The sequence below is a fragment of the Dipodomys ordii genome, unplaced genomic scaffold, assembly GCF_000151885.1.
Source record: "Dipodomys ordii isolate 6190 unplaced genomic scaffold, Dord_2.0 Scaffold104, whole genome shotgun sequence".
Classification (NCBI taxonomy): Eukaryota; Metazoa; Chordata; class Mammalia; order Rodentia; family Heteromyidae; genus Dipodomys; species Dipodomys ordii.
Genome location: NW_012267320.1, coordinates 6,357,844 through 6,382,437, shown reverse-complemented (window position 1 = coordinate 6,382,437; position 24,594 = coordinate 6,357,844). Strand labels below are relative to the sequence as shown.

Genomic DNA, 24,594 nt, shown 5'->3' with positions numbered 1-24,594 from the left:
TCAATTTTTAATTTTTTATTACATTTTGTCAGTCATGGGGCTTGAACTCAAGGCCTGGGGCACTGTCCTGGCACATTTTTTGCTCAAGGCTAGTACTCTATCACTTGAGGCACAGCTCTAATTTCACTTTTCTTGTGGTTAATTCGGGATAAGAATCTCATGAACATTCCTGCCCAAGCTGGCTTTGAACTTTGATCCTCAGATCTCAGCCTCCTGAGTAGCTGGGATTACAGGTATGAGCCACCAGCATCTGGCTTAATGTTTGTTTGTTTTTTAGATAAGAAAGACTAAGCAGTCATATATTTTAACATTTTATTTTCTACTTTTAAAAAATATTTTCATTTTTTATGCCAGCCCTGGGTTGTGAACTTTGGTCCTTGTGCCATGGCTTAGCTTTTTGACTCAAGTCTGGTGCTCTACCACTTGAGCTACACCACTGCTTCTGGTTAATTGTAAATAAGAGTCTGATTGGTCTGCCTAGGCTGGCTTTGAACCTAGATCCTCAGATCTCAGCCTTCTGTGTAACTAGGGTTATAGTCTTGAGTACTATTGCTAGGCTATCTTTTTCTACTCTTTAGCCAACCTAGAGGTGACTTTTTAAGGAGTAAGGATAGAAGAAGTCAAGTATTTGCTACCATGATTTCTTTGGAAAGATTAGTCAGTTAATTGAACAAGTTTCACATGATTACTGAGATCTGAGAGCAGAGTATAGACTCTGATCACCCCTACTAATTCTACTCAGGAAGGTAAAGGGAATTAAAAGCATTTTTGGAAGGTCATGGGGTCTTGAACTCAGGGCCTATGTGCTGTCCCTGAGCTCTTTTGAGCAAGACTAGTACTCTGTCACTTTGAGCCACTGAAGGGAGATTCTTGAAGTAGTTCCCTATCTACTCTTTTTGGGGGTGGTTGGTTCTTGCATTTGAAAACTGAGGATCTGAGTACAATTTCTCTGAGTTTAGCCATTTTCCTAAGTTCCCCCAGAATCCATGGACTGTTTTTCATGTATATATTATTGAAATATCTATAAAGTGATCAGCTGATTGCCATCTTAGTTTCTAGGACAATGGCCACATTGACTCGTGTCTAGGAACTAGTCAGGGAGCTGATTTTCATCTCCATACTGAGAATCATGGAATGGAGAAAATTTAGACACTGAAATACAACTTTGTGGTGTGGCTATCAAGCCTCATCCCTACTTAAGACCCTCGAACTCTTCTTTACCCACCCTCCTTCCCTGTGCACCCTTGATACTTTGAACTGGCTGTACATTACTGTCACTCTGAAAGTCCTTCACGGACCATGCTCTCGCATGTCCACTTGTCCGTTTTCCCAAATCCTTTAACACAATGCCCTCCATTTTCTCCGATTTTATCTTCGCTCTACTTCTGGTACCTGGTATCATCATATCCCCAATTTAAGTTTTCCTGTCTGCGGGAATGCATTCTGTAGCATTTCCTGTTTTCCTACCTATGCTCAAACAATTAAAAAAATGTGCCTTTGGTTTTCACTGAATTACTTATTGACATGGGATACACCAAGATCTTCTTTCTGACGTATCTTCATTTAAAGTTAGCAGTTAAAAAACTCATTTTTCTCATTAACATAAATATACTGTGGATTGACATATACAATTTACAAGATTTTACTTTTTAAAGATGTTTAAAAGACTTGATACATATAGTAGCTTCTCAGGATCATGTAATCTATACTTCTAGTGGCCCAGGGTGGCTGAGTTCAATCTTCTCTAACCTTAGGAATGATTTCGCAGCCTTTGATAAGTGAGGTTAACACTGAAGCGATGAAGCATTCTGACTCAATTCATGAGCTTCCCCCACCCTTAAATCTTATGAATCCCAGTCTTTTTTGCTCCTTACTTTTAAAGTCATAGCAGAGCTTTTATATGCATTACAGTCAGGGTAGTGGTGCTATAGAGAGAGGGGGAAAAGAGTCAAACTTGGAGCTTTGAGCTCTTAGGTAGACTTTTATGAACCTATAAAAGGAAAGTGGTCTTTGAACCTATTAATTACAATAGCTTGCTGTTTGAAAAAAAAAAGGTAAAAGCATATGCTTTGAATTGTAAAAGCTGGACATTTAATATCCAGTATAGAGTGACCCAGCACATAGAACTAAAGATGGGATATGAAGATGACTCATTTTGCACCTGAGCTCAAGGAGAAAAAGTTCAAATAAAGGAGAATGTGTGACCTAGATTCTGTGAATACCTGAGAAGGGAATCTCATCAGCACTTTGAACCTGCCGCTGTAAGATTCCCATAGACTAGAACGAACAGCTTGGTGGGTGTGGGGATCTGAGAATACAGGCAGTTGGCTCTCCCTTTCTGTCTCAGGCTCTCAGAACAAGCATTCACTTGAGTGGGGACACAGCTTTGTCATCCAGACAATTCAGACCTGTTCCCTGAGTCCTTCTATGATCTGTGAAGGGCACTGCAGGTCAGTTAAGAGTCTTCCTTTCCAAAGGATGCAAGCACAATGGAGGTAATAGAGAGATGGATGCAATCAGAGAGCAAGGAGATGTTTTCCATAGTGAAGTTTAGCTTCAGTTAGACCTTGTGTATCCAGAGATAAAGGATGTGGGCCTGTGCTTCAATCTAAACCACATGTAGTACTGTTCTTTCTTGAGTCACTGTCAGATGCTGATGAATACCAATTGTTCCTTGGTCTTCTAATGTCTCAAATCTGAGACGGTACTACAGCAGTTGGTATTCTTTTCCTTTATAGAGTGCTTAGCCTTTTGTAGCATCTCAGGCTGAGTTAGAGGGCCACAAAAGTAACTTTCCAAGAGATTTTGTACGTGTTCCTATCCTATGAGGGCAGGTGGGGATGTGCAAAGTAAGTATGTGATAGCAATTTAACCTTTTCATTTTAGAAATAGAACTCATCTTGGAGATAGGTACTAATGGACCTTATCAACGGAAGACAGTCCACTGGTTTGAAATGTGTTTTATTCATGTCTTAGCTGATGCAGATCTTTTCCTACAACTCTTCTCATTCTCTTTTATTCCAAAGGTCATCTGGGGCTGGAAGGGGTGTGTGGAGGTACAGGAGCAGCTGCCTTATGGTCACCCTCAGCTCTTTTTTTGGGGGGGGTCCGGTCGTGGGGCCTGAACTCTGGACCTGGGCGCTGTTCCTCAGCTCTTCAGCTCAAGGCTAGCACTCTACCACTTGAGCCACAGCACCACTTCCGGCTTTTTTCTTTTTTTGCTTATGTGGTGCTGAGGAATCGAACCCAGGACCTCGAGCATGCAAGGTAAGTGCTCTACCACTAAGCCACCTTCCCAGCCCACCCTCAGCTCTTATGGCTTTAACTGGTGTCACATTTACTGAGTTCTGGATAAGGATTGGGCTCTGCTATTCCACTTGAGATGCTCATTGTCCTGCTATGACCTCCACGTCAGACCTATGCATTCTGTGCCTATTCCATCCAACCTCAACTTCTCCTGTCTCCTGGTTCTTTCATCCTTCCACAAAGTGTTTGGGTGGAAAGGACCACAGATTTTTTTGGAATTTTTTCTAATCATTATCTGGGATTGATAGAGAATCTATGAAGTTCTTGATAGGCACACTGCCTAGATGTTATTACTTTTGTCATTCAAGAGACAGGAAGATACGAGATTTCTCTACAAGTCTTACAACCTTCTGGTGCAACCTAGGGAAGCCAGTAATAGTATTTTTCTGTCCACCATTCTATGGTTTTTCCTCTCATGATTCCTTTTCTTTTCTAGTTAGAAAAAGACCTAGGGCCTGGAGCAGCAACACAAAGTAGACATCTTGTGACAGTAATCTCTGAGTTCAGGCTCTTGCTAGTTGTAGATTATCTTTCTGAATTAGAACAAACTGATGTACTTGCTACAATAGCTAGATCTTGTGATAGATATAGTTTTCCAGATTTTTTGCCTATGCTACACATTTGCAATGATAACTTGAGATAGAAAAGCTCCAAGTTTGACTCATTTCTACATTGAGAACTGTTCATATAGAAACCCTGATGTTTGATCATGGGAAGAAAGGGAGATATAAGTCAAAGGAAAATAAATGCATGCTGCCCCTTTTGCTCTTTGCATCTCTAACAGATACCTAAGTTCCCCTTTTGGAATTGCATCTGGCTACTCTCCCCAGCCCCATTTAGTTTCCAGTTTCTGAGTTGTGAGTATGTAATCAGTTCTATTAACTTCACATAGCTTCCTATGTACATGTACATTATATGTCGTGTAAGTAGTCTGCAGACTCATAAAAATAGAAAATGATACTACTTTTGTAACAATCAACATTTGTAATAATTTGTTTATGATTGAGTGAGAATCATCTCACTTCTTGATATTATGTTGGCTGTGGGTTTTTTTGTCTAAGATCTTTGTACCTTGAAATACTGGCAGGAAATATAATTTTCTTTATTGCCATAAAGATATAATGTGTTCAAGAGAGACACAGAGCCTATCCTAAGATATACATTAATAATTTTATAAAAACCTTTCACAGCTTGTGTAATTTTATTTCCTTCCCATTTTCCATTAGGTTTTAAAATGTGTTGGAAAAGAACCTGAAATATAACCTCTTTATTCTACAGGTGAGGAAACCAAGGTTATGATGAGGAACATAATTTTCTTAAACCCAGATAGCTGCTTAAGAGGAAAGTAGGAAATTCTTTTTATTCCCAAGTCTCTGTCTATAGGGTCATACACAGTTTTGAGTTAGGTTTATAAGACAACACCAAGTTGTACATTAGAAGAGGTACATCTAAATGAATATTAAGTGTCTTATAGCTTCTCTACTAATCAATAATTAAGCTTCTAGGCAAAGGCAATCTTATTCAGAGATCTGTAACTTGCTAACTTAATTGATCAGACCACAGAAGAAATGGAGTTGGCTTAATATAATTTTTTCCAAGTCTGTACGGTATTCTCACAATAAAAAAATAAGAAATGGAGTTGAAGTCACTTACATGCATGTGAAAAGGTCGTATATTTGGGTAGATTTTCTGTGGATAATAGTTTTTTAGTTTCTATGGTTGATAAAGACTAAGGGATCATAGACCTCTTATATTTATAAATTAAAAATTCAGAATACTCAAATATTTTGAACATGTCATTCAACTGAAAAAAATCAGCATAAAAAAGTTTAGTCAAGGTTATTAATTATTTAAGTTGCTAGAGGGAAAGAGAGCACTTTCATGCCATCATGCAAGCGTAACTCATTATGTTTGAGTCTTTCAGTGTGTTTTCTATTGTAACAAGATACACATTGTTGGGTAGCTTGAGCTGTTAGTTGTAGCTGTATTTAGCCTGATGCCAATACAGTTCAAATGCTGAATTTGTGTATTTGTAGTGTTGACTTCCTAGTCAAAAATGCCCTAGCATTTGTAAATGGAAATTCTTTGGAAAGTTAAGGGGAAATCTCATTCTCCATGATACTAGTCTCTGTGGAGAGAAAGTTGAAAGCAAAAATGATCTTACAATGCGTGTGCATCTGGACATAAAATTTCCTAACTGCAAGAAGCATAATGAGATGGTTCCTAAAGGCAAGTTAAAACTGCAGCATCAAGCAGGAATTTTTCATCATCTATAAGAGTTAATTAATAATGCCATTTGGCACAGTCAGATGTGCAGAAAATAGTACAGGAAGAATGCTGGGCTTTTCTTTTCCTTTTAAAGGTTGTGCAGTTACAAGAAACAGACTTGCATTGTAAAGGCCATGAGCTCAGGAATTACTTCAGATTCATTGTAGAAGAGCCTTGTCACAGAAGGCTCATAGAAGAATAATAAAGTGCTATTCAAAAGCAGTGAGGTACCTGCAAACAATTTTCCTTGGATAGGGTTATTATTCTATGATCCAGAAGTTCTTCATAGTTCCTAGTTAGTTCCAATTTTACTGGAAAATAAACTTAAAATGATTGAATTTGTAATTTTAATCTAAAGCCAAATAAAGTCTACACCTTGATTCCCTCTCTTCCTGGATTAGGATATGGACAGACTCACGAGGAAACAGATGAGAGAATTTAATGTGACTCGTTGTTATTGAAGCACCTGTTTTATCTATTAATACTCTCTTGCTCTCTTCCTGACCTTAATTGATTTTTCCCCCAGAGTATACTCTATCATTTTTTTTAAATAAAAGCTCATGATTAATAGCTAATTTGAGTAATAGATTTCTGGTTTTAAACAAGTTTTAACAAAAACTCGTACTTATCAATAACAGCTTCCAAGTAAAGCAACGGTATGTAGGACTCTTGGCGGAAAAAATAAGTGAAGCTGTGAAAACTTTCCAAATGTTGACTGTTCACGACTCATGTATATGACCTAATTTACAAGAGAATTGCTGAATTCAAGATTTTTAAAAAATGAAAACAAATGCATACAACTGATTTTAAGCATTCACTTTCAGGCTTTATTGCAAATGTAGATTCCTAGACTATACATACCTGCCAGACTATTCCTAGATTATCTCTAGAGAAAAGTCAAGAGATAGACCTTGAAAGTTATAAGCAACTTCCTCAGGCAATTCTGACTTATACTGAAGTCTAAGAACTAAGATGCAAAGAGAGCTTGAAAATTTTGTTCTAAATTTCACTGGATATGCAGTGAACCATTGTAGGGTCACTGTAGAATGAGCAGTTATTTACATGTTAGCAAGAACTGGCTGCTTGAGGGTTAAGACAAAAGGACAGACAGGAAAGTATAAAGAGAGAAGGAGAAACTGAAAAGGATAAAGAACTTACAAAGACAATGAATGGTGTACTTGATTATATTGAATAGGACCCTTTCTATGTATTATGAGTAAACATAAAGATCACTTGAATGTCTTGAAATTTCTATCTTGAGATATGTAATTTCTTCTTGATTTCTATGTCTGCAGAGTCCTCTCAATACTTTGGTATATATGTATGTCTGTATACATATATAGTCTGTGTATATATTAATTGTATACATAATGTATATTATATAATATATAATCTCTTTCTATATATAACAGAATTAGTGGTATTACCTTTAGAGTAAAATGTAATAATGATAAGTAGCAATTATTTATTTAGTTCCAATTATGTATACAATGTGTATTTAGATGATTGGTTCAGTACTTCTTGACCATTAATAGATCTGCTGCTGAGGTGAACTCAGTGTTTCCTTTTCTATCCTATGATAGAATTCTCATGGTAAATGTAGAAATTGAACCGCTGTATCTTTGCTTTACAAATAAGGAAACTGAGGTCCAGAGAAGTGAAAAGTTTACTCCAAATAATGCATGATGGGGAGCCACATACAGTGTAAGATGTTTTGCATGTTATTAATGGGTTAGATACACATTTTCTTTACCACGATCTCTAGAGGATCATCTGTGTAACACTGCTCCATTCAGATGCTCTAAAGAAAAAGTGTCTGTGATCTAATAGCTTGGGCAATGTTGAAGAGTTTTCTTGCTTGTTGGAAATCCCTAATCTATGACAATGTATTGAACAGTATGAATTAAAATGTGATAAGGGGAGGTCTAGTATGGTGCTTTCTGGGTTTTTAACTGTGAAACTCTTACTGGGAAATACCTGCCAATGACATCTATTTTTGAAAGATACTCCTTGAAAGTAACTTTATCTTCTACAAATGGTATTCTACTGTTTCTGAGATATTCCGTAACTTAGCAATAGTCACTTCACTTTGGTTGAACTCTTTCTGAAATTTGATTGATTTATAAAATTGTCTTCTGATTCTAATGTTTCTCATTCTGGGTCATGGATCCAGATATCTGTTCCTCTGTTAGTAAAGCTGAATTAAAATTGCTGGAAGGACCAGATGTAACGCTGTATGTGATGATATTTTTGAAAATCATGATAGCACATAAAAATCAGAATTAGGTGGTGTATAGTCTAAAAGTAGTGCATAAACTTTAAGAAGTTATCATTTATCTAAATCTCTAAATTAAAAATTGTAAGAATGATTTTTGTCTACAGAAGGCAAGTTTTGTTAGCTGTTGTTTAACCCTATTTTCTATATTTTATTTAATCACCTACAAACTTTTTAGTAATATATTTGGTATATCCCATAGTTCTTAGAAAATAAGTTGAAGTAGTTTGTGGTTTCTATATACTGAAGCAATAAAATATGGTACTAAGAATTGCATTTTGTTCCAGCATCTGATTCTATTTGAGGTTGAAAATATGAATTGTGACTCATGGAAAAATATTGTATTTCTTCTACTTCAATAATAGTAAATATGTAGTACCATAATTTATTGATATTCCCTTAAGAGTATGTTTATTTAAAGAAGACAAGATTTAGAAGCAATCATGGCAAGAACCAAGTTTTCTGATTATGTTTTACTGAAGAGAAATTGGCTTAGTTGAGGAGATTTGTAATTCAAAACTGGGAACCATTTAAAGCTAAGCAAAGAGAAGTCAACGTAACCTGACCCACACACAGATGGCAAACCTCTACTTCTGAGGAATATATTTTCAAGGGTCACTTGATAGATCAAGAAGTAATCCCATTAAGGAGAACAGAGACCGATGGATCCAGGGTGTGATGGGAGAGAAAAGTCAACCTCAATTTCCCTGCTCCCTGTGAAGGGGAAAACAAGCAGAGAGGGACCAGCAGACATTCCTTGTCACAGCAAATTACATATGCAATTGGCTTTTTCTGTCACCAAGTTGAGTTAGTGTGGAAATTATTTACAGTGCTTTGAATGCAGGTAGAAAATAAATCCACAGAGATCTGTAACTAATGCGTATGGAAATTCCTTCCTCTATTTTCTGCTCCTTTCCCTTCTCCCCAGCACATTTCGAATACATTAATAATGGTGATGGATCCGGAGAAATGAGTGTGGATGTGGCAATGCTCAGAAAAGATTGTCCTAAGAGCAACCACTCTATCTTAGCTGAGTGTGAAAGAAATGAAAGAATGTCTCACAGAAAGATGTCAATCTATGCAAAGAGGAAGGGCAAGCAAGCAGTAAATCGGAGATGCTATGGATTAGTTCACAGCTTAGGACTTTGCCTGAATCTTCAAAAAAAATAATATATAGCTTGAAATAAATCAGTTCCTTTGGGATTCTGGATCTACAGAATTTCAGAACTTGATGTTACTATATTTTTATTTAGGAATCTTTCTTGACTGTGTTCTGTCATGTTCAACTTACATAATGCTCTTCTGTACTCAGAGGGTCAAGTTCATAACTCTCTGGATCATAGTCTTTTGAATTTTTAAGATCTAACCCAAGTTTGAGTCTTTGTGTAAATAGTACCTTTTGAATAGGGAAATATATTTGAATTAAGAAAATTAACTGTTATGTGCGCATATATTGAAAAGACAAGGGCTTCAGAAAGGTTGAAATGTGTGTCTGTTAAAAGAACATAATGACTCAGAAGGCAGAGATTTGAGGATTACAGTTCAAAGCCAGCCTGGGCAGGAGAAGTCTCTGAGACTCTTATCTCCAATTGACCACCAGAAAACCGAAAGTGGAGCTGTGGCTGAAAGTGGTAAAGCACTAGCCTTGAGTGAAAAAGCTTAGGGGACAGCTCCCGGCCCTGAGTTCAAGCCCCACTACCAACAGAAAGAAAGGAAAAAGGAAAAAGAAAAAAAAAGAATATATTGGATAAGGAAAAGGAAAGAAAGCACACAAAGATGAAAAGAGCCCAGAAAATTATCATTTTTTTGCCTTGTTCAAAGTCCAAATCTCCTATTTCACAATTCATCACTTTTAATGATTGAAGGTAAAGCAAAGATGAATATTTTATATAGATCATTTCATGTATATACATACAACTGGAAGTCTATATAACCCTATTGCAACCCTGACACAACACACAGTTTGGGGTAGTGTACAAGAGTTCACTAACATAAATGGACAAGGAGTCATGGCTTAGAAGATACAATCAATGACACCAACTAAAAGAAGCAATTTCTATTGGGTACACCTTTTCCCCCTCCCCCAGAAACGGATTACACAGTATGGACAGAGGACTGTGTCCGGATCCCTTTCTCTTCTCGAATTAATTTGCCACATTCTAAATCCGTAGATAAAGTAGTTCCGGAAGCAGAGTTGGTTGGGTGGGTTTGTTTACACTGCAGTCCATAAAAGAAACAAAAAGCCTTGCATGCAAAAGAAATGGAAAAATATAGAAAAATGAATAAATTAAAAGCATGAATGCATGTTCAAATGAAAATTTTAAATCAAATGAAGCTGGCAATAATGAGAAGCACATTAAAGCATAATATATACAAGCTTTAATTTTTTTTTTTCAAATTAGTAGCATAAACAAGACAACTCAGAGCAAATTGAAAAGTTTGAACAAAGCAGATCAGTCCATTCTTCCTGTTAATTAAAGAACATTTTCTATGATGAATACCAGTAAACGTGTGTTCTCTACCTTCACTATTGCTTTGCATTTCTGGGGTGGGCTTTCAGCATAGAACTTGGGTATAAAAAATATTTCCCAGTTTTTGGTTGCTTACAAGACAACTTCCACTTATAGGAAGTAGGTTTAATATCAAATTATTAATCATTACCAGCAATGTAATATGTATGGCCTAGCACAAAAAAGAAGCTATGAGGCCACTTCTTAAAACAATTGCTAAGAATTTCAAGGTAGTGATAGCAAAACATTTATGTCTGTTATTAATAGTGTGTAGTATCACAATTCTTGTACTATGTTTAAAGGGGCTTTGCATTTGATTTATGAATGACAATAAAGGAATGATCTTAAATCTCAATTATAATATTTAGAAAGTCTAAATTCCTATTTGAAGTTCCTTTCACAATAAAATAGGCCCAAAATAGCTAACTATTGAAATCATCTTATAATCCAAAATAGAAATTTGAAAAGTAAGAATATAAAAACATCTTTTCTGTTATTTGTTATATTCTTGCCAAAAAAATGGATTGAATCAGCTTTTTATAGGTTGTACTATTATAGAAATAAACTCTCGATTTCAAAATGCTACATTTATGTTTTTATATAAATTGTTTTGCATTAGTACTTGTATTCACAATCTACTCTTTAGGGCTGGTAACACTTTTCTCAAATCCCTTCTCTAATTTTGGATTCATGTCTTCCTTGCTTTTTCTAAAGTTTCCATCTTAAGAGCAAATAACTATTTGAGAAATTAACTGAGTTTGTGAATTTCTGCCCTGTCATTCCAAATAGTGCTAATTGGATTTAGTGTATAAAGCTCTTCCTTCTTCTCATTAATAAATGATGGAGCTTACAGTGCCAGCAGCACCTGGCAGAGATTCAATAGCTCTTTGCTCTAACTCAAAAATGGCTCTTTTGGGCATCTAATTCAATAGACTGTTACCAAAGAAGGGCAAGCATCCTTAAAATCCTCAGAAACTTAACATAGATAATTCAAATGAAAAACTCCCCGGTCTTAGGAAGAGATGACTCACCTGTTCAATATCATTGCTCTTCCGTGATTTGTATATAAATTCTCCAATGGCAACAAAGACAGAGAGGACCAGTCCAGCAGCCAGAACAATGAAAATGCCCCCAATATTTTCTACTCCCAGAGCACTGGCCTCTTTGCTCTCTTCTTCAGGGCAGCCATTTCCACGCCACCATTTCTCTTTCATCATGTGCAGTTTCCCTTCTTCTTGGAGTTGGAGAATAGCAATTGTAATTTTATCCCGGTAAGGTGAGCCTGCAAGTGAGGTCATCGGGAACAGTGGTCACTGGAGAAGATGTCAGAGAATTTGACTATGTCAGTAGCAAATACTTCCTTTGGGCGGTTGTGAAAAAAAATCAGACTCACAGATTCATTAGCCCAGGTAAGGAATGTCTGATCCTAAATGACTGGGAAGGGAATGGCGGACATGTTGAGAGTCACTCTGGTTTGTAATATTTACTCCTTTGAGAGATAGCTAAGAATTCTGTGCCATATTTCTGTTTCTGGTGAATTCTTTGTGAATTTTTTTTTCACATGTCAAATTGTTTTTCTGTTTAGATTTCATTTCCTTCTAGGCTTTTGGCTCTCTCACATTATGATTGTGTCTGGCTATTTTATCTTTTTCCTACAAGAGTAACTCAATATATTTCCCAGTGTCCCTTATAGTTCAGTAAGTCACACCATTGATTTCTGGTCAATGAAAGCTAACATGACATATGTCAGTTTTAGATTTACATCATAAATCTTCCTAACAGGATCTTGTATTCTCTCTTTTCTAACAAATATACACCAAGTAAGAAAAAGCCTTCAAGTTACCTAGGATGGTGGAGCCATAAAAATAAAAGGAACTTGGGGCCTAGGATAACTGAGTAGCGCAGAGTCTATCTTTCAGTTCATATTGCACTATGAGAAGATCAAGCAATAAACATTTACTCTGTAAGCTACTGAAAAGGAGCAGATGTTATTTATAGCTGTTCATCCATACTGACAAGTGTGCCAATCAAATACACTTGAGGACAGGTTTTTCATTCTTCAATGGTTTTACAAAATTCAGTTGCAAGGACTTTGGTGGAAATACTTATGTTCTATCTTTTGGTAATGACACTGAACTTTTAATCATGTAAGAGTTACAAGGTACCAACATCTAATTGTAGACAGATTGCATTCCTATATTAATCAATGCAAAGGAGAAACAGATCAAGATTCCTTAACTCGTATTCTCCTTAGATGGTAAAAGAGCTTTTGCTTTCATTTCTTCTATTCAATAAGACCATATTGGATACTGAATATCTCTGTTTATAAATTTAATGCCATTCTTGATTGAAGCAAATTTAAAAAAACCTAGGCATCATAAGGCAAGAAGTAGTCCTATGACTTCATATAGTTCACTTGTTATATGACTTGCAGAACCAAGAATCAAACTTAAATCTTCTTTTTATTTCTCAGTGTTATTTTCCTAAAAGTGTTTCTGTACCATTCCTCCCAGGCCCACATATAACTTACATCCTGTGGCATGGCTTATGATTAAAAAAAATCTAAAGTTGAACATTTTGTCAATTCTTCCTAATACTTAAAAAATGATCGTGACACTTAAAGTCAAGAAAAGCAAACTGCTTTGGAGAGAGATTATGCCTTATCATTTAAGAGGAGGAATTTGTAGTGAGAGAATAGGCCTTGAGAGACAAATTAACATATATCAGATGTTTGCTTAAGCATCACCAGAATAACAGAGTCAAAATTAGTACCATTAGCATAAACATAGTGTGTAAGTGACGGAATGACCCAGGAGTGCTTTGCTTTAAGGTCCATGCAAGTGCTTTGAGTAATGTGAGAATGAGTCTTACAGCAGTGGAGAGTGCAATAATCAGAACAGTATACACAGTGGGCACTCAATAAATGTTGACTGACTCTCTCCTTCTGCCTTCAGGCTGCACAACACCTAAAACATTTCAGACGATGGAAAGCCAATCTCTGCTTAAAGGTGGTCTCTAAGGAAGGCAATTTCCTGGCTCCTGGTAACCTGTTTAAACCTCAACTGCTCTCATTCTCTTGAAGTTTTATTTTAAAACCCTCAGGAGGCACATTTGCAGTGCTTCTGTCCTGAGAGTCTCTAAGAAGCAAAGTTTTAAATTTTGTGTTGTGACTGGATCCAGTCTTCTACCAAGAGAGAGTCTGGAGCTTCCAGGGACTCTGAATAAGACTAGAAACTTAAAATTTCTGCATATGCTTTCATGTAGTCTTTGTTATTGTTTAAATGGACCGAATGACATCAGAAGTGACTTAATCTAAGTCACTTGAAAAGAAATGTATATGCATACACACGGATCTTCCTGAATAGCAACTGATCTTTCTCAAAGAGTCAATTCATCATAGCAGAAACATCTCACAAATTTATCCAACAGCTGTATTCCCAGTGGATGTATTCTCTCTGAGATCTGCCATCTGTTCCAATTATTCTTTCATTGTTTTTTGTTTAAAAGCATGACAGGTTTATAACCACTATGAAAAATTCTTGGCATATCTTTCTTTTTATCTAGGGATGGGGCAAGGCTCTTTAACTTTGGAACTTGTGGGTAGTATTGGCCAAAGAGAGACTGAACGGGTACATTCAGATCTCTTTATATTAATATGCACATTATATGTGATATATATTTATAGATTATCTATCTATCTATCCACTTACTTATCTGGTGATGCTCATCACTGAATCAGCCTCACATGAAGGCAGACATTGGTTTCTCAATGCTTCTTAATCACTACAGTGATTAAGAAGTATTCTTTTACATTGTTGAAGAAAGAAACACACTGTCCAGTTCCTTCAGACCTATAACCCTGTATTATAAGTATACTGTTGCAAAATTTTAGCTCTTATATTCCATTATACATGAAGGAACACCAAGTAAAGGTCTCATGTTGAAGTACATATGTTCTCAGAAGGAGTGAGATACCTTATTATTTTTGGTTATCATTACCAGATAGGAAATCTGGTGTCAAGGATGTAGGAAGGGACGAGGTGGGATTGCAGGGAGGATGACAGAGTTTTACCTTAAAATCAAATCCCAAAATGATTCTATTAAGGATAACAGTAATAGTAAAGTTAACTTCCCATAGCATATATTTTAATGCCATAGGGATAGCAAAAACCAGGTTCAGGTTGGTTATTTATTCTTAGTAAATGTTGGTGAGAGTTGACCTTTATTTGGTTAATTAGATTGGAGGAATGTTAAGTTGAATAGCAGATAGACAGTCTTTCTTTAAAAAAATTAGTTGCCAAATTAAAAACATTAGAAAACTTTTCCTAAAATCTGGACTTTAGCTTTTTCCTGAATAAATGGAATATTTAACAAATGTATCCTCAAATTCCCGAATGTGTCCAATCGCCATGTGTAATTGAGCAGAAAGATCTTTAGAGAATTCAAACTTTTCCATGGCAATTCCACCAATTGCCATTGTCTTAATTGTTCTTTACAATAGCCTCAACCAATGAATGTCACAATGCCTGATCTCAAGCAGAGATCTAAGCATTTCAGTTTGTGACCCCTGCTTTATGTTGATGACCAGGCTACATATTTACTTACAAACAGCAACTGGAACAAAACTCAAAACAGGTAAATGAAATACGCTTTGGACCTTCAATTATTTAACTGGGCTATAATTATCATTCTTATTGGATTAGCGCAGTAGTTTAGATGGCCCCCTGATTTCTTTCCAAATACCCAAGATTCACTTGAGAATGGAGCAGATTGCTTTGATAACAGAACTTTATTCCATATAGTTTTTCTACGAAGTTGCAAGCAGGATGGGAAGATTTCTACATAAAGGAAATCAGAAATTGCCCCTTGACTGTAGACAAATATTTTAGTTATGCCTATGATTATCAAGCAAAATGATATTGCTGTATAGATATGCAATCCAACAGGCAATGATTTCTCCAGGGAGGGCAGTACTATAAAACCAAACAATAAGATTTTGTTAGTTTCATTGATTCAATCCTAACTTATTTCCTGTGCAAATTATAATTTATCCTTCCTATTTCCTTTGTTCTGACAGCTTTGCTTCCCCATTTACTGATATAGAATACTACTCTTTTATAAACAGTATTAGTTTTATCTAAATGTATAATGATTTTAAAAAATATTTTTCTAAAAATTGAGGAATTTAAGTCAGAAAAATGAGATATGCAGGAATGGAAGAAAAAACTGTGAAGAGGATTAATTGGGAAAATGCATTCTATAGCATATTTGTTTGGAGGCAAAATAGCAAAATCTACACCCTCTTAAATAGTGATATTGTGGGAGAACATAGAAAAATTAATAGATGAAAGTTTGTTAGCTTAAAGATCTGGGGATTTTCAGTACAAACCAGGCCTCCGATCTTAACAAGCATTTCTCTTATTAGGTGGCATAAAGTCATTGCAGGCTAAAGCCATTGCACACCGTCTCTCACTGGCCAACTCAGTCTTGGCTGAAGTCCGTTTCTCTTACCAATAGGTGTTCCCACTCCGTAACCTTTGGAGTCAATGAGGCCCCCGATCTGTGTGAGGTTGCAGTTTCTCTGTGTCACATACTCAATACTGGTAGACTCCATCAGTAGGGCGTAGTCGGTGGTGAGCACTCTTTGGATCCCCTCATCGCTGTTTTTGACGAGAGCAGTCTGCTGTCTACTGCTCATGAAAGCCCACATCTTCTCATACGTGGATATCTTCGATTTCTGCAGAAAGAAAAGCACATCCCCCCAGCAGAAACAGTGCTGAACAAAGTATGGCCTAAAGCTATTCAACATCCCAGTCACTCAAATTATACAGAAGGAAATTCTTTCTCCACAGGTGGGAGACTGAGATGGATGAAATAAGGACTTCAGTTTGGTGGCTGAGAAGAGCCAATTTGCCTGCAAAAAATCCTGCAGGGGCCCTGGGGCATCTATGGAGAAAATGGAGCCCTGGATAGATTGATGTAAGACATTGGTTCAAAGTCCTTTTCTTCCTTTCAGTTAAGGAAGATAAAACATTGGTATCAATAATAGCACTTGTTTAATGAACTGTGGTTGCTTCAGATCGAACCATGGTGGCCCACTGGGCTAAGGGGTAGCTAGCTCACTCCAGGGGCTACCCATTTAATGCCTTTCCCTTCAGTCAGTCAACTTTAGCAAGCATTGAGTTATCCCTTTTAATGGTGTAGTATGAATACCTGCCCCAGCCTTCCTTTGCTGGTCTAGCCTGGGATAAGTCATTCACAATCCCCACTGGTGAAAGCACTGTCATTTGAGGTTCCTTTTTCTAAAAATCTAAAATGCAAGTGTTCTTCTCAAGTTAATATTTGGATTAGAAATCTCTTTCCACATTTTATGCATTCAATTTTTCATTGCGATTGTTTAAATATTGAGGTTTTTTGTAGCTCATTTCAGACTGTGTTATAATTGTCTTGTTTCCTTTATTCAGCCCTTTAATAGATCCAATAATTAACTATATGTGTGATATATAATATATGCATCTATACATAGACATCATTATCTCATTTTCTTCTTTTCTTTGTCCGAATATACTGCCTACATTTCCATCTTGCTTAGATATGAGTTTCCCATCCTTTTGAATAGTGATCTATAATTAGGCAGTTTGCATTTTCCTCTGTAATTTCCATATTGTTCTGAGGTTTTTTTCCCTCTGAATTTGTCTTCATTTGCATCAATGCTTCCCTCCATTTATTTCAAAGATGAAAGTCATCACGGGAATTACTGATGCTTTTAAGGAAACTCTGGGTCTCACATATCTGTATTAGTACATTATGTATTCCGTCCTCCTTGACAAACATTGCCTTAAAACATTTGGGATGATAAACAAGAAAACAAGTACCTGTGGAATCAACTCTAGTGTTCTTAATTATGCACCAGAATTCCCAGGACTTCACTGGAATCCTAACTCTAAAAGACCCTGGCTAACACTGCAGGCATCAGGAGTCAGGAGAGGACAGATGGCTTTATTTTGGATTGTTAGGCATATGAAGAGTCTCCTGAGAAAGATCTTATGAGACAAATAACAATTCAATAAATAGTGCCTTATAGATATTGGTGTTTTATAGGCCCTATTCTGTTGTAAGGAGTCCCTTGGGAGTTCTCCTCAACCCAAGGGACATCTGCAGATTCAAGCTGTGTCTCTACAACACAGGCATGCTTTTGGATGTCAGGGTCCATGTTCCATTTGCCGTGTGATTTTAGCCGTGAAGAATCTGATAACGCTAAACTTAGAATCAAGAGCTCACCTGTACCTGTACTGGTGCATAGAGGTCCGTCTTTTCTTTCTTTCTTTTTTCTTTTTTTTTTTTTTGGCAGTAAAAGTACAGCTGGGAAAATTATTCCTTCATCAAGATACTACCTTCCGGGAAACTAATTTTCTTTGAAGTATGAAATTTTAAAGTTTTCAGAGACTTTAGAGATCAGCTCATTCAAACTGCCACTTTTATAGATGAGGTGCAGAGGGCTGAGAGACTTCAAAAACGACACCGAGCTAGTTAATATCTGAGATAACCTTGGACCTCAGGTCTCTCAATATCTAATTCAGTGCTGTTTCTGGTGGTCCATCATGATTTGCGGGAGGTGGGTGTCTATAGGGCCAAAATTATTTTGAAAGTGATTTTAACTTTACCCAATCTACATGTGAAAACGTAGTGCTCATTCACGGCTGACAGTATTCCCTGCGGCAGCCTGCTAATAGCTCTCAGAGACATGAAACACCAATATCTATCAGCCTCCCTATAAAAACGCCATAGAACAGATTTTGTCATATTTACATTTTAGTAAAAGGAATACCATAGATAGTTAGGAATCTGGATTTTTGTCAGTGGAAGTGAGGGACTAAAGAAGCAACTGTTCATTTCATTCATAGTCGGTGGATAAAGTCAGAAGTCCCTCAAGGCATGAATAGAAATGAAAGACGTGGAAGGAAGATAAGAATTAGTTCAAACTCTACCCAGAGGTTATTGAGTCCCTATTGGATGTGGTTGTCAAACGTTCTGTGATGCGGGCCTTTAGGACACACGTAGTATATAGCCTACTCCATGTCTGGCTCACCAGGTAAACAAACAGCAGTTGTCAAAATGGCCTGAACACAAGGAGCAGAGAATTGAGCCACTCACTGCCACCTCAATATTCAAGGCTTCTTAGATTTCTAATTTCTTTCTCAGTTATTTTTTTTTGTCGGCCGTGGGGCTTGAACTCTGGGCCTGGGCACTGTCCCTCAGCTCTTCAGCTCAAGGCGAGCGCTCTACCACTTGAGCTACAGCACCACTTCCTCAGTTATTTTTTTCTTATCACAGTTTGGCAACAAATTATGTCCTGAGCTATCACGTTTATCATGCCCTGTTTTGAGTTGCAAACAGAGTTCAGAGACTTAAACCCAACAGCATTCATTTCTTTCTTCTGTGAGTAGCTGGTGGCTCTGGTCTGGGTTCCCCAAGGAACTATAAGGGAAAGCTAATTATCCTTTGAAACAAAGATGGTAGAATCTTCCTTCTGTTTGAAAGCTGCTACTCGGTAGGGAGCATGGTAAGGTTGAAGGTACAGGGGCTGTTTTGCATTGCTTTGATTCCTTATTACTCTACCCCAATGATGATAAACACAATTGGAGACAGAAAGGAGCCACATGGCTTTCTTTCAAAGTTTGCTTGCTTCATTTGCAAAGTTTGCCTTTGCGGGGCATCAATATATTCCATATTTAGAATTATAGGCCACTTGAAATGCAAGAAAACTTAGTGGTCACAGGAAACGAAGTAGCTAAGGAATATATTAATTAATATTTGGAAACGTCTGTGGAAAGTTCAAGCACCTTGAGATAAAATAAATTTTCCACCATGGCACATCCACAAGGACTTTTATGTGGGAAACCCTCCAGCCCTGCTTCTTTCCATCTGAGTCCAGATCAGGCCCTGAAGTCAGGGATGGCACGTGGCATGCAGAAAGCCAGAGCTGGCTAGTAGAAAGGCCAGTCCAGGAGTGATGACTCTTTCGGTCATGCCCTGTTCCCTATGTTTATTTTTTTTATTAGATCTAAAGCAATATTTTGGGACTAAATTAGAAGCACTTTTTAATGGATTAAAAATAGATGGTAAAAAATGTTAAGAAACAAATTTTAACCATACCTAAACAGAGGATGATGTCTCACACAAATTGATGCTAAATATTCAAAGACCAAGATGACTCTTTGAATGACAGCCTGGGTCTTTCACAAGCCCAGCCGTCCTGCTAAATCATTCGATAATACGGAGTATATTTTTTTAAAAAATGGAAACAGTGATTGGCTGCCCTTTCTTGGAATGTGTCAAAAGTTAATTAGAGTATTTAGAATGTCTTCTGAGCTTCTTAACAATAAGTTGCTAAAATGGGAAAGGCCTCATTTATTAAATCTGAAATCTTCCAGGATTCCTTTTTTTTAAATCCCAAGAGTCATCATGTTCTGATGAACTCACGTTTAAACCTGATGGCAGGCTGTCTTGCAGACACTGATGAGACATGGTTGCCAAAGAATAAGCATTTTTCATCAGCAATTTTTGGAAAGGGAGACTTAAGGTCTCAGTGTCAATGATCATTATTTATTTCTCTCATTTCCTCTTGTAATGTATGCAAGTTAAACTTTGAGCAGTGATTTACAACATGTCTATAGACAGTGAAAAGCTGATTATTGAAAACAGGATAACAGTATTACACCAAACACTATTGAGAGTATTTGTATACATAATCCTCACAGTGATCATATACACCATTATCTCTTTTTTTTTAAATAGATGCAGAAGCAGAATCCTACGTGTAGAAATGATTAAAGCCAGGAATCAAGCTCAGCAATCTTATTCCAGAGTTTATTCTGCCAGGCAATAGGGATTGAGCTATTCATTTTAATACACAGACACAAACTTAGGGTGTAGGAATGTTTTAACAGGAGCAACAAATTTTCTTTGTTTGTTTTGGTGGTACTCATGATTGCTAAGCTAGCACTCTACCTCTTGAATCACACCTCTAGTCCTGTATTTCAATGGTAATTTCTGAGAAGCAGCCTCGCTTCCCTCCCAGGTGGCTTGAGCCTCATTCTGCCTACTTTAGGAGCCTTGTCATTTGTGGGAGGATAGGAACATGTCAATTTCCCACCAATGACATGGAATCTCTCTTATATTTCTGCCTGGGCTGCTCTGGAATTCGACCCTTCCAATGTCAGTCTCTCCCATAGTTTGGGATACCAGGAACACACCATTGTGCCTCACTATGAGTAAGAAAGAGTCTTAGAAGTTTTTCCCTCTCACATTTTCAGCTTCCCAAGTGGTTAGATTTACAAGTGTGAGCTACTTATATCCAGCTTGGAATTAACAAATTTTCAAAATAAATGACTACAGAAAGAGGATACATCATCTCTTGTGGCAAGAATTACTATAGTTCTTGTACTTAGGACATAATTTATGAAAACTATTTGCATGACTTTCAACAGCTTCTGTTTGTTTAGCCAAAACTTTAGAGACTGTTTTAGAATGTGGAACAGTTGGAATCTGAAAGTGTGAATATTGTCTATAGTTTTTCCTTTCCTTAGCAAGATTTTTCCCTTCTGTCTAGTTTCATTGTTTCCAGTTACAGGATTTCTGTGATGAGTTATATATAGACTGAGCAATTCTGGGATGTAGCACAGTTTTATAAGGTTTATAGAATCTCTATTTCATGGGACTTTTTCTCTAGTATTATATTTTATTGAAATAAACATTCATTATCACATTATTTCTCCAAAGAAGTTATAGGCTTTTATAGCAAAGATGTAGAATCTCATTGTTTGGTAGAATCAAATGGTTTCTAATTCTAATTTGGGTCAATATGCCTGAAATTTTAATTTTTTTTTTGTTTTTTTTTTTGGGTCCGGTCGTGGGGCCTGAACTCTGGGCCTGGGCGCTGTTCCTCAGCTCTTCAGCTCAAGGCTAGCGCTCTACCACTTGAGCCACAGCACCACTTCCGGCTTTTTCTGCTTATGTGGTGCTGAGGAATCGAACCCAGGGCCTCTTGCATGCAAGGCAAGCGCTCTACCACTGAGCCACCTTCCCAGCCCGAAATTTTAATATTTTGATCTATGTTTATACACACCTGTTTTTGCTTTTAAGTGTATACAGATACATACACACTAGGAATAAATTCTTGCTATTTGGTTTATGCTATTTTATCAAAAGTGATCTTACAGATGTGGCTAATATATATATGCATTTAAGCAACAAAAATCAAAACAATTACCACTGTATGTTTTCAATTTGATTTTTCTTTTGGGAGATCCTAATCTCAAAAATCTTACAAATTAACCAAAGATGTGGGATGACACTGATCAAGATGCATTGTACTCATAAATTTATAGGTTGGATTGGAACCTCTTTTTTTTTTTATTGGACGTGGGGCTTGAACTCTGGGCCTGATCGTTGTCCCTCAGCTCTTCAGCTCAAGGCTAGCACTCTACCACTTGAGCTACAGAGCCACTTCCCATTTTCTGGTGGTTTATTGGAGATAAGAGTTTCACAGACTTTGCTGCCCAGGTGACTTTGAACCGTGATCCTCAGATCTCAGCCTCCTGAGTAGCTAGGATTACAGGCGTAAGACACTGGCGCCCGGCACTGGAACTTCTTTTTATAACTACTTAAAGATAATAAAAAGAAACAAAAGACAAAAAGACAAAAAAGCTAATCAAAGACAGAAATACAGCTGTCAGAAGTCCAAACTCTGGAAACAGACACATCAAAAATAAGTGGTTGCCTTAGAGACAATTACTTCATCCAATGGACTATTAAATCTCATTTTTCATTAACTGATCATTTGCCATGGTTTTGACTTACTTTATCATATTGTTCAAAGGAGGATTATTGGAAGAAAGTATTTATGCCTATGAAGAGTTTGTCTTTCTAAAGTGTACAATATGAAATGTGTGTAATATGATCATTGTAGTTGATTACACTTTTGTCCTCAACTGCTAGAAAATTATGGCTTTTGCAGATTCTCCAACATCTAAAAAATGCACTGATTCCCCTTAGAAAATTCCTTGCTAAAATATTTTTTATGTTTTCTTCTGTAGAGAGTTTAAGAGTGGTCCATTCCATTCCAGGCAATATAGCAGGCTTTGAGAAAGGTTAACTTAAATTGACCTCACAGATTTCTTCCCAAACAAATCCATTTTTAACCTACAAAGACCAAACACTTTTGACACTGATGTTAAAATTAGTTGGCTCTCTCGAGCATGTGCTAATAGTTCTTATGTGAAAAGTCCCTTTTTAAGTGGAGAAGTTCTAGAAATTTCTTTCATCTCATGCGCCCTTAAATAATTATTTCTGCCTGAAATCTGTCTTCTCATAATAGCTGTCTGCTTCAGTTCTCCTGGTTCAGTGCTTAGTAACTTCCCTAAAATGTCTTTTGGTTGCTGACGGTATCTAACCACTCACTGGAAAAAAGATGATAAAGGTTAGAGAGTCCCTTATTCCCACAGCCGGTCCAGAGTCCCTGGACCATGAAAGCCAGAAATGACAAGTCTGTTATGATTTTTTTAAACCTATTTTATCCAAGTCATTTTATACTGAATCATGATCTAATCTGTGTAATCCTCTGGCTTGAGGCTAGGAGGATAGTGATTTGTTACAAGGCAAGATTCTACTGAGAAGTATTTCTCACATGAGTATTTCATTGCCATTGTGGCTCATAAGACATTCTCAGGTCCACACGGCTTCTCGCCCACAAAACTGAGGATGATACTTCGCCTTCCGTGTACTAGGTATGCAAGCCCCTTTTCTCCCTATTGCTATCCAAATCTTCAAACCTCACAGATCCGTACCTCTGATCCTCTTCTCTCTTAACACTGCCAACTTTGGGGACGCCATGTTGGAGATCTTGCAAAAATATCAATTGAGCTGAGTGAAATGGAACTGCCTTGCTTTGCCTCTCAGCTGAATCCTAAGGGCAGCCTTGCCATCTGCTGTCTCCCTGCCGTCTGGGACATGGTTCTTCTGCAGATGCAATGTATGTGCTCAGGAAATGGTCCCAAGGATTTGGGTCTATGATTGATCAAGTCTTTGAATTCCTTTCAGAGCTTGAGTCCTGGCATTGCTTTTGAACTTTCTGTCCAATAGCCAGAGGCATACAGTTCAGAGACTATTGGCAGCAAAGAAACTGAGTAAAGAATAGAATATTTTTAAATCTAGAGGGATTGAAAGAATAGAGCTTGCATTGAGGGCTAAGGCTCGATAATAAGGATGGTTGTATTGGTGATTATTATAGAATATCTAGCTTTTAAAATGGATTACCATTTGCTAAGCAGTAGTGTAAGTTTATTACCTCTGTTAAATCATTTGATCCTTAAAATGACCTTATGAGTTAGATATTAGCCTCAATTTACAGATAGAGAAATCAAGGTCTTGAGAGTTTAGATCACTGGCAAAGGTCTACCTAGCTAATTTCATTAGGTTAATAAAATTACAGCAGAGAGAAAGAACAGGTTTCCTGCTTTCTATGAAAAATAGGGAAAAACAGAAGCTTCTTATTGCCTCATCGATGGAAGAAAAATATGTAATGCATTACTATTGCTGTAGAGTCTTTCTGGATATGATATAGAGAAACAGATCACATAGATCCTCAGGAAGCTGCAACCAAGCTGTGTGCATAAACTTGAACATGAAAGAACTGCTCTTTGCTTTTTTTCCTCCTCGTTTGCCAGCGATGGTCCCCTCAGTGCTGATAGGGCAGGGAAAGCCTTGATTGTTCTGACTGTGAAACACTGGGAAGAACCAAGTGATTCACCAGCGGAGGAGAGGGAAACTGATAAAACTGAGTGGATTGCTAATGCATTTTATCCCAAGCAGTATCAAGAGTATATTGAAAATTTCTCTTAAGTAAAACCTGTTGAAATTCCAAATGATAAATATTTGACTTACAGGATCTATTAACTATTGGAAACCTTGAAAAGGAGACAAAAATATTAATGATCCCCTGATGTCCAAAGGATATTTTAAAAATGTCTCCAACTGTACCTGGTTTGTGATTAAAATATTATTAAAATGCCCTATTTTTCTCTAATCCTGCCCTACCAATTGTCTTTATGGTAAATGACACTCTTTAAAAAAATAGGCCATAATATTGCCCATGATGTTTAAATCTTTAAGATTCAGAGTGCACATGAGCTTATGAACATGGAGTGAATCACACATAGCATTGGTTGAATTGAC

The 24,594-nt window shown here is 37.0% G+C and overlaps 1 protein-coding gene across 3 annotated transcripts in view; it reads right to left on the bottom strand.

Annotated features, from left to right (window-relative positions):
- Window positions 1-24,594, bottom strand: part of Grik1 (glutamate receptor, ionotropic, kainate 1) — a 335,021-nt gene that overhangs the window by 5,741 nt on the left and 304,686 nt on the right. For 2 of the 3 annotated variants that reach the window (XM_013027465.1, XM_013027467.1), the window contains exons 14-15: window positions 15,871-16,096; window positions 11,391-11,641 (exon numbers count right to left, since the gene is read on the bottom strand). In XM_013027465.1, the coding sequence (XP_012882919.1) occupies window positions 11,391-11,641; window positions 15,871-16,096 (477 nt within the window). Of the gene's footprint in view, window positions 1-9,856; window positions 10,094-11,390; window positions 11,642-15,870; window positions 16,097-24,594 lie in introns of those variants that run through there. The other variant, XM_013027466.1, reaches the window with a different exon arrangement.